Raw genomic sequence first — 17138 nt, forward strand, 5'->3', positions numbered from 1 at the left:
CTTTGGATTTGAGCCTTCTGTTGCTCTAGATATAGATTCAAAATCACATCTAGTGCCTATTAACACAGTTAAATTCCCTCCCACTCCCTGTCCCCCCTACCTGGGTAGCAAACAGGAGGGAAGGAAATGGAATCACAGGGTTCTTTCCTACCCAAGTCTTTCTCTGGCCATGGTGGCTTCTCTGGTCTATGAAGAAAAATAATCCCTCTGTGTTGCTCTGCCCCATTTTCTACCACAGCTTGTTACCCCAAGATCGTTTCTTTCCCTTCAGCACACTGGACATGTGCTTCTCTGGATGACTGCACAGGCTGGGGAGCTGGGTCAGGCAGAGGGCTTTTTCTTTCCCTGGCTGGTTTTTAAGTTTCAAACTTTTATAGTTTCTACTCGAGAATGAGATTAATATTGTGACACTAAGAAAAATGCACAAAATTACACTCAGCCGAGACTCTGCCTCCTCCCGCTGCTGCAAAAGGGTTACTTGGCAGCTGCTCGCTCAGATACATCAACTCCCATCACACTTGATTAACCCACACAGCTATGGGCCAGCACATTGTTGGCTGACAAGATAAAGTTAAGTTTAATTACTGTTATTTTCACGATGAATGAAGTATTTCCTCCATAGGCTTCAAAAAGTTAGATGAGACAGCCATCACTGGGAGAGTGGTAAGGAGCTGAAATATGAGACTGCCTTTCAGCTGTGAAGAACAATCTCTGTCTTCCAAGATTTTTTTTTTTCTTTCTCTCAGACAAATTGTGGCACTGTTAGTGTAACTTAAAGCTGAGAGATGTCTGTCAGCTGCTTTGACAGCAAAAGCTGACAGATACGAAATTCTGTCCAATCTTTCATTTTGGGTGGTGTTGATCAGTGGTCTTCTGAGGAAGTATTGAATTTGAAATACTGAATATTCCCTAGCATATATAAAGTTAGATTTTTACCGAAAGTCTCAAAATTTGAATTATTTTTTATCACAGAAAATTTGGCTAAGAGATATGTTATACTCTGATGTTCCTAAATATAATCCTGTAGTATGTAAAATTGAAGGATCAGGTAAAACTCATGTGGTATTTTCAGGAGGAAAAACATTTTAGCCCTTCTTGGCTGGGCATTTCAGCTTCCCTAACTCTGTTTTGGGTACACAGAGCAAATGCAGCCACTTCTGCAGATAAGGTGTCATGCAAAGCTGCTAACTCTGAACTTATCCATGAGTTGCCTTTCAAAACCACCCCTCCCCTCTGTGACTGAACAGTTAATTAGCGGTAAATAGTTACTGTGGATGAGATAGAGGTAACTTGAAAGGGTAGGAATAGTTTGTTTGTTTTTGAGATTTTGCATTGCACTTTTTCAGTCTTACGATGCCTTGATGTTTTATGATTTTCTGCTGTGCTTTTGCATTACATGATATGGCCAAAGCAGAAATAAACCTAGTGTGCATTTAAATTCCTCTAATCTTGGCCTTTGTGATTTTGAAAAGCCTTGTTGTCAGTGTCTGGATTGTATTCTGATTCCAGAAGAAGTTTTAAGTTCTATTTTAAGTACCATAGCTCTGGAGTTTACAACATGCTTTTGCTCAGGTTTTTTTTTTTTATTCCCATTTAAAAAAAGTGCTTCCCACTCCTCTGATTTAAGTGTGCTTTAGGAAAAGCCCTACTTTTTCAGTTCCAGTAGTTCAAAATAATTGTTCACTTAAGGAAAAAGAGAATGTGGGTGGGGGGATGTTCTGTGGAGTTTGCAGTTAACTGGGAGTGGATCTACCTGTGGCTGAGCAAACCACAGTCATTGGCACTGCACCACAGCTGAGAACACTAATGAGTTTGCAGCACTTTCTCATGCTCTTCTCTTGCCCCTTCCCCTCCAATTCCTCCAGCTTGGTTATCTTTAACATGACCTGTGCTTTGCACACCCCGTGTGTCTGCAGCCAGCCTGGGTATGCTGCATCAGGTGTAAAGTGTCAGCAGTAATGGGGAGTTTGGCCAGAACACAGGGGCAGAAGATCTGTGAGTTCTGTGCTGTTGTTCTATGCCAGTGGTGGGAGGACAGTGATTATTTAAGAGCAGGGCAGTGGCTGATTTTTGTACACCTTGAGAGCTCTGCCAGATGTGGCTGCAGGATTCTCTCCCCTGCTGGCTCTCAGTGTTTATCAGCTCTGAGCACAGGCGAGGCCACTCCTGGGGTGTGTCTGCCCTTGTCCTGTGCCAGCACAGGCACTCGGGGGTACAAACACACAGGAACAAAGTCCTGGCATTTGACTGGATCCCACAGAGCATCTCCTGCCTATCACAACAGACATTTCCATTCTGTGGCTGTGCTTTCATTTTTGCTAGGGTAGAATCAAAATGCTCCAATTACTTGGTCACCCCATAGCCCTTGCTAACAAAGGCTTATCAGAAATGTTTGTGTCCAGAGAATGAACTGTTCTGGCCCCTTTGGCTCGTAACCAGAGAGCCACAACAATGGCTAAGAACTCATCTGCTCTGTACTAGAGGCTATGGGGATACCTGAACTAGTGCTGACTTAATTCCTTATCTTAGAGGAGTAAATCCGTGTTTATTTCAGCCAAGGTAATTCACCTGGCCATTCACTCCAGTACCACATGTCTGGAGAATGCCTTGTTTCATGACTTATTTCCATACTTCAGACTCAGATATTAAAGATCAGTAATCAAAGATGCCTATAAAACTTAATTACGGTGATCTTTCTTGATTTTCTATACAATAGTAGTAAGAGTAGTAGTAATAATAGTTGCTATTAATATCGCTAATTGCAATATTAACTGTTATGTTTTTGTTTGCTGCAGGCTGGAAATTAAATCCAGTTGTTGGTGCAGTTTATAGTCCAGAGTTCTATGCAGGTAAGGATTGCTCTATGATTGTCCAACTGCCCATGTTTGATTTTAGTATTCTTTAAACATGCAAAAGTACAGAATCTGTGTTTGGCGTGAGGCTTGGTTTCTTTGTGTGATTCACATTATTTACGAGTCATTTATACTTTTGTGATTCAAGGTTTTACCTTACCTGGGCATAGTAAATTTCATATAGAAGATATATGAATACCTTTTTATTGGAAAGTAGATAGGATAACATGAAGTGTACTGCAATATTCTGGTCTTACATTAGATTTTATTTTATTTTGTATTTCAGTATAGTCACTTTCTTCCAAGAACTCTTTAGTAAAGAACCACTGCAAAAAAATCTTATCTTATGAAAATATATATATATTTTGTACATATATGTATGTAGACATAGGTATAGAGTATCTGCATTCATAATTTTTTCCTGAGCATTTTTCTTTAAATTTTATGTTTAGTTTTTCAGTTTGATGTTTTTGTATTTCAAATCTATATCTTTGCCTGACCAAGACCAGATTCTGATCCTGGTTCCAACTTGAAGTTAAAGAGAATCAGGTTTTGTCTGCCAGGAGTCAGTCATGGCTAGCACCAGTTTCTAACTGTGCTTTAGCACCGGGATTGAAAATAAACTTATTTGTAGTCTGAAACCCAGTTGATTCCAGAGGAATTTGAATGCTGCCCACAAACAGCTATCAGGAAAACATTTTTCATGGATGGTTGTTAACATGGAGGTTGTTAATAAGAGATTGCCTGCAGAACCTGGGGAATCTCCACTCATGGTGATATTGGAGTCTCCAGTTGACAAAGCTGAAAAACTTCTGTTAGTTTGAGGGACATCAAGAGATGAAAATTGTTGAAAAAGACACTGTTACAAACATACTTGTGGTTAAAAAAGTGCCTCCACAGAGATAGATAAAAATGTTCCAATTAGGGCAAAAACGGCACAGTATAATAAAAATACTAACTTGGGCATTCATGGAATTGCAATATTTGGTGTAGGCAGAATTTATTTCCTTGCTGATGTATGTCTATGTTGAAAACAGGAATTTAACATTGATCTCGTTTGAGTAGTTAGTGAACCAACCCTGAACCTGCATAAATTAGAAAGTCAGAGTTATTAGTCATTTTATATAAATGACTTTGTGTTAATGACAAATATAATAATATTCCCATAGTACAGTAATCAATTTTCTAATACGTATGCAGAATTAACAATCTGACTTATAATTGTCTCATGAAGTAGGGCATGAAGAGTTCACATAGTTTGTAAATTAAAATCAATATTTTCAATCTCTCCTGAAGGTAATTTTCCTAATTTACTGGACTTTTCCCTAACATTTATTTTGTCTTTTAATTATAAAATGGCAGGTTATTGATTTTTTTGTATAACCTCCTAAAGTCCCAAGTGCATTTTTATTGCCAACACTAGGGAGGTGTTTGCCCTTCTTAATGAGAATCTTTAATTACCATTAGAAGAGCATTAATTTAATTTTATGAATTATGACACAAACTCCACCACACCATTGCAGAAAGTTCTATCAAGATACGTCATTTATTTATGATTTTTTTTTCTCTTTATACATGCAGGCAGGTTTATGTTTGGGTTTTGTTGGGTTTCTTAATGCATGTCAAATGTATTTTGTTTATATTGACTAAAGGATGATATTTCTCACATTTGAACATTTAAACTTTCTTTTAAACAATTTAGTTAAAATTGTGCCGATCTCCTAAAGTTGTTAGGAAATTAAACAATAAAACAACGCTTCAATTCTTGCATGTTGGACTAGGACACTGTGACTTACCTTTACTTTTGGGGTCCCTCCACCACCTTCCTTAGAGAAGAAGAAATTGAATATTTGAAGATTATAAAATTAGAAATGTGAGTTTTAAGACAGTCAGAGTTCTACTTGTTTAATTTAATTGTTGTCTCCAGCACTGTCATGATAAAACTGTACCAACTTCTTCATAGTCAGTGTGAGAAGTTCCTTTAGCTCCTAATACATGATGAAAAATTTGGCCACTTCTGAAATAAAGATGATACATTTACAGAGAAACTGTTGATTTAAAGTACCTTTAATCTTCATAAATAAGTGAAAAACAGAAGGTTATACAAAGCTGTCAGGATGGCACTGATGAATGGCAAATTCCCCCGTTTCTCAATTGCCAGCGGAGCCGCAGCCGCGAGGCTTCCCCGTATTGTACATCAAATCTGCCAACTCATTTCTGTGATTAAATATTCCATCAGTGCGGGCTGGAAGGCAGTAAAGCTTAACAAGATTCATAAGATGCACCACTTGAATACACATAACTCACTTCCTTGGATGGAGAGCACCCCGCATGCACAGGAAAATTAGAATTGAGTTAAATTACTCCGTAAGACAAGATCAATAGAGAAAGGAGAAGATCCCCTAATGCAATGCAAATCTAAGATATAGTTATGTCCTGACAACTTGAAGCAGACAATTAAAGTCAAATAGGGAGGAACACAATGTAAATCAACCCTAAAACCTTGAAGATAATGGTAAACAGTAGGACCAGTGACATGATTGTTATAGCTCAGGGTTTTTTCGGAGTGTACGCTTCTGTGAAGAAAAACCTTTATTGAGGAAACGTGTGACAGCTAAAAACGGAGAGTCTGAGATGCACAACAGACACTATGGCAGGAAAGTATTGCTTGGAGACTGCAAAATACTATACATTTACAAAACACTATGGATTTTTCTTCCTGGGTAGCCTTTCAGAGCTGTTTTTGTGCCTGTGAAATGCTCATGCTGCAGTAAATTACAGCGCTCCGGCACTGTGGCTCTTTAGCACTGGTGGCGTTGGTGTGGATTTCCAGGGACACGTTTGGGAAGGGCGCTCTGGAGACTCCTGCTGCGCTTCCAAGGCCTAGCAAGAGTCCTGGGTCGCCACCAGTTCCTGCCCTTCCCACCCTTCTGCTGGGAAATCTGAAAACGATATTTCAGAGAAAACTAAAAGACTTTTTTTTTCATTTATCATTCCAGCTTTTCACAGAATTGCACTTTTCTGTATATGCTCATGGATAGGAAATTTTTTAAAAATTTATTTATGGCAACAGTCTCCCTCTAGTAAATAAAAGCATACTATTTAAGGGGGTTTTCCTCTTATGAGAAAGAAGTGCTTAAATAAAGTTATGATATCCATTTCTTATCATTTCCAGTACAATATTTATTAAATTCTTAGGCAGGTCCTAATAAGGAAATTTGTAGCAAGCACTCTATGATTTGTCTCACAAAGTCTTCATGAAAACTGGGATAATTTTTTTCATCTATTTGTATATCCATCCAGTTTTAAATACACCCCATAGTTTTCCTTTATTTAAGCTAGAGTTTGTTCTTTTCTCCAAACATTCATTTATGGCTGGGAAAATACAGCTTTGCAGCTGGGTTTCTTTACTAGGTATGCTCTGGTACTTTCTTTTTCTTTGTGGTTTGTTATAATATCATTTTCACCTGCTTATTTTTATATAGTGTATATTTTATCTGTAATACCGAGCCTTTCTTTCTGCCTCAGGCAGTCTGACAGCCAGGTTCCATGTTGTTCCTTTCAGTTATTGCAGATCTTTTTGTTTTTCTCTTTTGGGCTTTGGAATGATGAATTTTTGAGCAATCTCTTGCACTCTCCTTATTGAAATACAGAATGTTGTTGCACCTGTGTTACTACAACAGATCAGTCCTGTAAAGCAGGTAGCTTGAAACACAGCAAGGCCATTTTAAAAGACTTTGTCATTCCTGGCAGAAAATGGTTTTGCTATACCTGTTGGAGAGGCTCATTTTTGGCAGTTCCCAAATGCAAGGTGGGGGAAAAGATGTTACAGAAATTACCTGGAAAGCTAGTGAATGCTCTTTCAGAGAACAGTTGAATTCACAGTGACTCACATGAGACAATATTCTTACCTGGTCATAACCAACAAAAAATATTTCAGAAATTTCAAAATTGTAGGTTGACAGTGGAGAAAGAAAGGACTGAAGATTAGAGGTGAAGAACCATTAGAGTTAGTCATGGAGCACAGCTCAGTGGAATTTCGAAGATCCCATCCTCCTTTTCCTTAAGGCACTATTATTTGTCCTGAATTTCCTTAAGTTCTAGGAGTTTCAGGAGGTAGTTTCAAGTCATCCCACGTAGCTGAGTAGTTGTATTCACTTCATAAATGGTCTTAACCCAGTGAAGACTGTTGTAAGCACCCAATTTCTTGGGCAGATATTCCAAGATCACTGGCAGAATTTTCCCCATCATGCAAAATGAAAGAGGGGAAGAGTCTGTGCCTTTTTAACTATTTTATAAGCCCTCAGAGAAGTTTTAGATGCCTGGGGCTTTTTGGCATATTTGGATTTGGAAGCCAGCAGCATCCACCAACAGTGAGTTTTTGTAACAAACTTCCTTTCAAAAATTTGTTCAAAAGTTTGGAATATAATGTTATATGTAATTAAGAAGTAAAGAACAACCATAGCAATATACATAAAAACGTGCCCTTAAGTAAGAGGAATCCAGGGGAAGACAGGATTCCTGTACACTTGCTAATACTAATTCTCTTTGTTCATGTCTATTTCTGGAGTGTAAGAGCACCTGGGATTCATTTCATCTTTCTAGTGTTTCTCTTTGAATTTAAATGAGTCTTGCATAAGCTCAGCAAATACCCTAGAAACACTTCTCAGTGAAGATGTTTGGAGTTTGGGAAGCTGAATTATATGCTTGCACAGCAATTCTAATCCTGGGGTAAAAGTTCACTGTATTGTATCTCTAAAGCAGAATTTTTGTAGAAGCTGTCTGTCACTACATAGATTTACTCATTTTGCAATTTGATTACATACACTTAGAGTCAAACTTTGCTATCGACTAAGCAGATTTTCCTAAATAAATATATTTGCAGTAGTGTTAGATAAGCACCTTAAATAGTTTTCTAATTACAGTTAAATAATTATTGTTTAATATTCCACCTGTGTTTTAGAGATGCTCCTCTTCAAAGTATAAAACAGAGCTGTAAGTGTTGTTTCAAAAATTATAATGTTAAAAGTGCCATCATACAAATGAGGGCTTCCTAGGTAGATTAACACCAGTGATGACAGCTAATGCATTTCTAAAACTCTGTGGAGCTTTTACAAGCCATTAGAGAGGAAATCCTGGTTTATGAAAGATGAATAAAGCCAATAGAAAAATGGAATTCAGCATCTGTACTAGTTATTTACTAAAAAAAAAAAAAGAATAATAATCCAGAATTAATTATGCCTTATGCTACATTATTATGAGTTCTTCATTAAAATATATACCCTCATGGAAACTAAACAAGGCTTATTCAAAGATAATGCCAATGACTTATTTTTTTAACCATTAATTTAGTCAATTGGTTATATATTTAAATCTGTAGCAGGATTAATCTACTTCTATTCACCGTTGTTTTGAAGTCTGCACATTTTAAAGAGATCACCACAGATACTGTCAGTATTAAAGGTGTTTCTCTGGGATGTATATCACACGGTATATACTCAGGCTTTGGTATTCTTCCTATGGGATCTCTAGAAGAAATTCCATAGATTTGATTATTTAATTCTAAATCTTCAACCATAGATGCAGCTTTATGCCAGAAGGTAGGAAACAGTTAAGAAGGGAGTTTTTGCTTCTTCAGTGTAAAAGTTTGTGAATTTTGTCCCCGGTCCATTATGAGGGGGCCATTTGATACTGGATTATGATGGATTTGTTCACAAACACAATCTGTAAAAACAAGAAATCTATATTTGCTGAAAGCTGGAGTCCTTTCAAAATAGGGGAAATGATGTGTTTGGGGTGGATGGTTGGATCTCTTTGCTTGCTGGTAAAATCTTGCTGAGATGTAGGTCTTGATCTGCTGATCATGTTTCTACTGATTCCCACTGAGGTTTCCTTATTTGTTTAGATATTACTTAAATAACCCAAAAGAAAGCCTTCTGACCAAGCAGGAGCTGTACTGTCCTTCTTTGTCATTGCATTGTTTTCTAAGTCTTGTGTTTGTTTCAGATGTTTTTTATTGTGGATATAATTGATCAAATTTCAAAGGGCTAAAAAAGTTAAGTACTCACAAAGAGACTCTTTAAGGAAAAAATATGCTTGGACTTCTCTTATTTAAACATCATTTTGGTGCTTAGTGAAAATGTGTTCTTCTGTGGCTTCCTGGTTAGTGAGAGACCTAAAATGCATTAAATAAATAAGGTGGCAGCCTCTCCAGACTGTGTATGGTGTAGGTTTGGAGGCTGGATATAAATCCAGCTGGTTTAGAGCTACTGCTCCCATCTCACCAACTGCTTGGGCAGCACGGGTGAGCCTGGGTGGGCACTGCCTGGACCTGAGCTAAGGCTGCAAGATGCATTTTTAGAATAAAACTGGGGCTGTAATCCAAGTGCCAGCCATGGATATAAGTAGAAAGCACTGGCTTAAGAATCTCTCAGGAAAATTTAAGACAAGCTGCAAGGTCATCACTGGAACACTTGTTTATCCAGAACTGGGTGGGATATTTGCAATGCTAGATAAGTTAATAGCAGTTATGTAGAGGAATAAATTCCTCTGATTAGAAGAATAACCAAGTTAGGAAGATCCATGTGTTAGAATGGACAGTCAGGCAGGCAAACTATTCTGAAATGTAAAGTAATAAAGTAATATATGAAATGTAAAGTTAATATAGTTATGTGGAATGGAAAACAACTCTGCTCTGTGTTAAACCTTGATTACATCTGTAAATTAATGCTAAAGCAGTTTAAGATTATGGTTAATTGTATTCTAAACATATTGCTAATGTTTTCTCTTCCATCTTATGCATTTTTTTCCCATTTTGGGCATTGGATGACAGGATCCCCAATATGCACTGTAATTGCATTTCATAATACTTATTGAGAGCAATTTTCAAAATACAGAGTTTTCATTTGTTCATTATGAAGGTAGCTGAGAGGGGGCTGTGCTTTACAAGCTTTACAAGCTCTGTTGGTTTGGTGCTTTCAGATTTTCTTTGGAAATCTCCAAGCATAGAATTGTTCCTAGTAAAAGCGAGTGCTTTGGAAAGTTGGGAAATATTGCATTACCATTTCTGTAATGGCTTTTCATGCTCCTGAAATTCTGGGACCTGCCTGGGCTAGGAAAGAAACAGACTAGCTAAAGCCAGGATTATGCATGATGATTCAATTTTTGGTCTTTTATATTCTCAGCTTGTCGTTCAGAATAGAATTTTATTTATAAGTTAGAACCAGCATTCACTGGTGTAAGCAAAGAGAACTGAGGGATTAGTAATTTGCATCTCTGCATCTAATTGCATTAGATTTGCATCTCTGTCTTATAGATTTACTGAAAAAGGTAATTTGCACAGAAAATAGTGTCTTGACACAATATGAGAGGATAAAGCATAAATACATCCACTTGTAATCCCTGCAGTGCCATGTTGAAACTGTAGTGTTTGTGTTTGGGCAGAAAGGCTCCAGCTTCATTTATTCTGTGTTTCTTTTCCTATTGCAATCTTTATTCAACAGTCAGACATATTAATGCAACCCATTTTAGTTATCAGCAGAACATGAGAGCATTTTGTATATTCTCAAGTATCTTATTTCAAGAAGAGTATAATACCGGCTCAGAGTTTACTTCAAAAGTTTATACTTCAGAATTTCTTCATATTTGTTTCTCAAAGTTACAAGTGAACCAAGAACAGCCATCATTTACCTGCTTACCTGCTATGTCTGCTAGAGGACCTAGAAAGATTAGGAAAAAAGATTTGATTTTTCAAAGATCCTGAACAACTCCAGTGGGAAGCATGCCCCAGTGTAAAATAATGGCAATGAACAGCACAGAATATTACTTTATGTGCACCTGAGGTTGTAGAGAGAAATCTTACATTGAACATATTTGGCAGTAAATCCTGATGGTATCACTCCATTTTTTTTTTTTTCATGGCTATAGAGTGCCTGTCCAGTTTTTAGACTTTTCTGGTGACAGTGTGTGGACGAGGGTTTACACTTGGATGCCAGAGATAAAGTTCAGTAATGAGCACAGATAAACTCACTAAGCATGGTGCAGATTTTGGTACAAGCACCAGCTGAGTTTGCACAATTTAGTTTCATTTTGGTTACCAGACAAGGAATGCCTGTGGCTGATTAATCGCTTTTAAATTATTTTTGGAAAGGGCAGTTTGCTGCAATTGCTTTACTTTGTGTGTGGAAACATCACATAAATTTTTCCTGCAATACAGCCAGTCTATGGGAAGGCTGGCTTGTTAATTAAATTAGAAACAAGTCAGTCACAGTGTGTTTTTAAGCAAGCAGGAGAAGGAGTAATCCCTGTTGCTGTGGGATGAGTTACCCGTCCTACAGAGGGAAGAGGTGGGGAGAAGGGGAATTAGGGGGATTATCTCATGCCAGAGCTGCAAACTTTGTTGCTTCTCTGATTTTTACTTGCATGATATTGACCCCTTCCAATCCCAGTTTGTGACAGCATCCTGGATACTGCACATGAATAACTGGAGAGAGAGGTCTGTTTCCCAAAAGCTGGGAAATGGATGATATGGCCAGCAAAGAATAATTGGAAGGGTGGTTTACGGATTATGTTTGCTGTAACATTCATTACTGTTCCCTGAATCAGTGCCTCAGTTCATTGAGTGTTTTGGGGACACTCGAAGAGTGATAATAAAGGAAGATCCACTATGCTTAGAAAAGTGGTGGAAAGGAAAATTAGCAACTTAAATAGAATTTTTGGATGGAGAGATCTTGGGAAATATCTTAGAGACACATACCTTCACTGTCTGGTTTTTGGTGTGGTTTTTTTCCCTGTCCCTCTACTCTGAACAATGTATGTCAGGTTATTTGTGAGTCAGGGACTTACTACATAAGGGTGGTAGAGAGCCCAGGTTCTCATTACCAGCAGCAAGCACATCCAGGCTGTTCAATAATTGAATGTATTTCAGGTTTGCTGTCAGAAGGCAACATAGAAACAGGTTTGGACTTAGGAAAATCACCTTTAGACATCAACTACTTTAGATTCTCCTCCCTACCCTCTTGTGTAAATGAAACTATATATAAGCTTTGGTGGGATTAAACATAGATTTTGTTTGTATTTTTAACATATTGGAAGAAAGGAGGTGTGTGGTTTGGGGTTATGCTACTTTATTCCTTGTTAATAATGGATGAAACAATCCAGTGTATCAACACAACCATCCATGAGTGGTTGTGTTAAAATCTGAAGGACATTATTCAATTTATAGAGATCCCAGATAACTGAAGGCCCTCACAGAGCACTTCTTTTGAATTAACAGCATATTTAAAAGCACACTAAGTCTGTGTAGTTTGACTATTGATAATGAAGGGCTAAGAGAGCACTTAACTACTATTATGTATTCAAGAGAGAGGCTGTAGAGGCTCTCTTTAAATTCCCTAGTCAGAAGGGACAATAGAAGCTAACACACACTATTATTGTACAACAGGAGCCTTTTATTAGGTGTTTCTGATCCATTTCTGTGAGACATTTTGAAATAATCCATCACAGAACAATATTTCAGACCAGAACAAGAATAGTGCTATTTCTGTCTGAAAATGCCAATATAAAATTACGCTTTTAGAACAGCAGATCAAGAGTAGAGATGGATTGCTTATGAGGATCCTTGATACACTTGCAAATCTCTTGATTTGTTCATGAGAGATGCAGTTTTACAGTTTTCTTCATGCACTGAACAGCAAAGCGTTTAGGAATAATAGTTGTTGCAAAAGGCACAAAGGAAAAGAGTGGTCAGAATGACCAGAACTAACTCAGGGAGCCCTGGCTATCATCCAGCTGGACTGGGAGAAAAAGAAAATGAAAAAAAAAAAACAATCACTGAATGCAATAAAGAATGGTTTTTTTTAGATTTAGATAAGGCTCTTAAAATAACTATTTATAATAATATAGGCAAAATGAGACACAAATAGCTTCAGTTTCTATTCACTTTTTCCTGTAGCTTTGTTTGGATTTTTTTGTTTGTAAATAGTATTATGGAATGGATGAACTGATACTTAGTAGTGTGAGGCAGTAAGAAGCTCCTTTTGGTAGCACAAGAGAAAAGAGTATGTGTAGAGAGCAGCTGATTTACCTGGAAAGCTGAGAGCACAATGGATTAGAATAATGTAACCATCACTAAATCTCCTTGTATGTGGTAAGTTACTTAGTTCCTGTATTGCAAACACTCAGTTTGGCTACCTGTGCATTAAAACCCAGCGCAGACCAGCCCTGCATGTTGAGCTGATTAACTCCTGCCACTGAAAATGCTGCTGTGCTTACCCTCGCTATGAAGGCAGCAGGTGGATGCTGTAGAGAACTCAGCACCACTCCAGTCACTCTCCAGTTCTTCAAAGAGCTTTCTGTTAAGCTGTGCTTCCTTAGGGTTGCTGGAGGGAGAAGAACATTTTTCCCCCGAGTCTCACTTTGTTACGCTCCAGGGCAAACCTCCAATAAGTATCGTGTGTCCTCTTCTTTTTTGTAATTCCTCCCGAATTCTTGGAGAATAAGTAACAGCACTGTAAATTGGAAACTTTTGTTTCGTGAGCCAAGGTCCTACTGCCATGTGTATGGGGAGGTGGTGTGTTGTAAGCTCAGGTTCTCTGTCATGGTATATAACCTTTAAACCATTGCCAGGAAAGCTTTCTAGAAGTTTCATCTCCTTCCTGTGACAGGAGAGAGCTGGGCCCATAATCGAGGCCGTGCACCACTGTTACTTTTACACCAACAGCGTGATTTTAGCTCATGGTATGTGGTTTTTTTCTGCAGAAAATGTTATTTCAGTTTATACTTCCTCAAACAATACCATAAGAGATTCCAACTAATTTTTAAAATTCTTTTAAACTAATTGCAGACCTTTACTTCGAAGCTGCCTGTAGTGCTGGCTCCACAGTGGTTCCAGTTAAAAGCTATTTTTAACAGAAGGGGTTTAAAAATCCTCTATAATTTAGTGGGTGAGTCCACATATTGTTGATCCTTGGTGTTCCTTCTTGGCTCTTGGAGTATTTGAGAAATACAGTGATTTTTTTTTTTTTTAGCTGTGTTTTACATGAGGCAGTGAGTACTCTGTGCAGCACCACGAGTACGTTGGTATTTCTGTAGATTAGTTTGTGTGCATCATGTAAATAACTGTACACAAAAAACTTATTTTTAAGAATATGAAAAAATGAGGGGAAATGCATTTAGTCAGAGATCTTGAAACCACTGGGAACTGAATTTCAAGTATTCTAAAAATATTAATGACTGCACATCACTTTTTTTTACAGCCTGAATATTTTTGGAGTAATTATTTCTCAAAATAACTGTGGTGCTTCAGCAAAGGACCTCATCAAACAGTGCATTCTTAATCATGGGCTGGAGGAGAAAACAGTGGAGGAAGAGAAGAATGAGTGGAAATAGTCTTTGATCTTGGGAAGCCTGGTTTTGTCCGTGCTGCCAGGCAGCATTCCAGGGGTGAGGGCTGGGTCTCTGCAGTGTTCCTTCCCCCAGGCTGGTCCCCTCAGTGTCGCCACTGCTCCCTCAAAACTTTATATTAAAATCCTCTTTCTTAAAAAAAAAACAAACCAAAAAGCAACTCTTTATTCCATCACACTAGAATTTAGTGTTCTGGAGGAATAATAATACTTTTTTTCCCCATTGGGGAATTTATAGATTGTTTCTGTGTTCTGAGGTTTATCCAAGATCTTACTGTAAATAATTCAGTCTTCCCTCAGTTGTATTAATTGCAATTTAAATATTTTTAATACCAAAATTAGATGCAGAAGAAGTAATCTTGTCTTACTAAAGTCGATTAAAAAGTTCAATATTTTTTTCTCACAAAATCTAATAATAATGTTTTAGTTATCAGTATTAATTTTATGTACAAATTCAAAGGCAGATTGTCAAAATATAATTAGAAGGCTCTATGCAAGAAATTAAATACACTCTAGTAGCACAGATGAAAAAAGCATCTGTTTTGAAGTACTTTAATTAGAAATTAGATGACTAGACTAGGGAAAATTAGATCTGTATAAGATGAAATCAGAAGAAATACAAGAATCTTAGCTGCAAAGCATAGGAAAATACCTATGGAGCATGGAGGAAGCCAAGTGTTATCTGGGCTTTACAGTGAATAATGTAAATAAACTGTAACCTTTGATTTCTAAAAATATTTTTATCTGTTTTCTAGACATACTTGAAGTCATTATTGTTATATTACTCTTAAAACCTAATGAAAATGACTGATTTTCCTAATGTGTTTCTCTCAGCTGGATGAATGCCTCTGGGTCTTCAGCTCACTTTCATTTTCAGGCTTCTGCAGTAGCTCAAGTTTTAAAGCATCTGTGGTGTTAAATTCATCCATATTCCATCATACACATTCCTGGGGTCAAATGAGCGTGTGGATAGGGCCTCTTTATTTCATAACCTGAAAATGCTGCTTGTAGTTAGGATCTCAATAGGTTCATGTTCATTTGCCAGCTTCCACATGAGGGCTGAAGGCTGAGAGAGATATCAACATATCAAAGGGGAAAAACTAGCTTGTTTTATGTTTTATCTTTTATATTAGTCGTGGATGGCTGGAAAAAAGGAAGCATCTCTAAATCCTGTTAGTTAAGGGTATGCTATTGTCTAGGAAGGTTAGAAGCATATTAATTAATGAGATTTCCAGTAGTCACAGTCTTAGTTAAATTGCATAAATTACAAGAATTATTTTATTACTCTCCGGTATTTCCAATATTTCTCCTTCAAGTGACAGCTGCAAGCAACAATCAAAAAAACTGGTTAATGGCAGAAAATTTTTACAAATACTTGTTCAAAGAACTCTGGCCTGGTGAATGGAAGTTGAGAATTGCTCCTGCAATACTGTGGAAAACGTGCCTACCAATTTGTACTTAATCCTGTCTTTCCAAGCACATTGGACTCTGCAGTTCCATTGCATGTCAATGCACAATGTCTGAAGTTTCACAGATCTCCATGTAGATTTGATGGGTTTGAATTGTGATTAAAAATCCTGACAGCTTGAAGCATGTCAGTGTATGTGTATATAAAATCCTGTGTGTGTAAATACAGATATATGCACATATATCTGCAAAACCAGATGTCTCATATCCCACTTTTCCTCGTGGACTGTATTCCAGAAGTGCAGAAGTTTCTTTCTTAGTTTGAAAGTGCAGTTATTTCTGCCTCTGATCAATGCTCAATCTGTATTCAGCCTAGACTGTTAAAATGCAATTTTAAGAAAAACTGAGGTGTTTTAAGTTCATTTAAAAGAAAAAAAAGGAAATAACCTGGAACTTGTGTCATTTGTTCAAAATGAGCACTGCAAAAGTGTTGGTTTAAATGGATTTGGTTATTGCTTTTACTTTTATTCCTTTGGGAAAAAAAAAATATATATATATATATATGTTGTTTTATCTGGTTTTGTTCTTAATCCCAAACCCAGCTTATTTACTAGAAAGTAGCTCATATTTGTGCATTTCTCTGAGCAAAAAGTACTGAATTCAGATGTGTCAGCGATCACTTAGTGACAATGGGAGTGATGCAACCCAGGTCGTACCCAGCCTGACGTCTGTCCTGGGAATGCTGCACATGATTTTCCTGCTGTGTTGGCTTGAGGAGCCTCATTCCAGCCAGGGCCAGGGTGGGTGGGTGCTCCCACGGGCAGCAGGTGTTGGGAGAAACAGGGTGAGAGGGAGAGCTGGGCGAGGCGCGGGGGCTGCCGTTCCCGCGGGATAGCGGCGCTGATGGTGTTTGGGGGCATGCCTGTGTTCTGCTTTCTCCAGTGCCAAACTGTGTTTATTTGGGCTCTTTCTGCTTTGAAGCCAAAGGACAAAAAGTGCCCCTGGTTCAGTGCACTGCTCCGGTTGTGACTTTATATCTGTTTTGAGATGAAAACTGAGGTTTAGTTGAAGTGTTCCGAAACCAGATACCACTCTCTCTCTCTTTCTTGTAGGCAGGGTGCTGCTGTGCCAGGCAAACCAGGAGGGATCTCCCGTGTACAGTGCCCCCAGTTCACTAGTATACACATCCACAAGTAAGCTAGTGTTATGGCTCGTTTTTTGTTCTGTTTTGTGACAAAAGCACATTAATGTGAATTAAGCCCCCTAAAAATGTCAACTTTCCCAACAGTTCTTGTTAAGGTAAATGTGGTGTTTATAAACTTATGTAAGTAATGTCAACAGATAATTCAGTGTTTTCAGTTGTATCTTTATTCTCAAAATATACTTTATTTAAAAAAAAAAAAAAAGAAAAAAGGGGAAAAAAATTGCCTATATTGCGATGTTGTACAAAAATGGTCAAAAGTTCTACAGTAACAGT

At 37.7% G+C, this 17138-nt stretch overlaps 1 protein-coding gene across 50 annotated transcripts in view; it reads left to right on the forward strand.

The window, feature by feature from the left end:
* The window catches only part of RBFOX1 (RNA binding fox-1 homolog 1), a 1132467-nt gene that overhangs the window by 1052529 nt on the left and 62800 nt on the right, over positions 1 to 17138 (forward strand). For 47 of the 50 annotated variants that reach the window (XM_069030260.1, XM_069030257.1, XM_069030263.1 and 44 more), the window contains 2 exons: positions 2796 to 2849; positions 16774 to 16854. In XM_069030260.1, the coding sequence (XP_068886361.1) occupies positions 2796 to 2849; positions 16774 to 16854 (135 nt within the window). The remainder of the gene's footprint in view (positions 1 to 2795; positions 2850 to 16773; positions 16855 to 17138) is intronic. The other 3 variants (XM_069030265.1, XM_069030302.1, XM_069030301.1) reach the window with 1 other exon arrangement.

This window comes from Aphelocoma coerulescens, chromosome 14, assembly GCF_041296385.1.
Source record: "Aphelocoma coerulescens isolate FSJ_1873_10779 chromosome 14, UR_Acoe_1.0, whole genome shotgun sequence".
Lineage (NCBI taxonomy): Eukaryota > Metazoa > Chordata > Aves > Passeriformes > Corvidae > Aphelocoma > Aphelocoma coerulescens.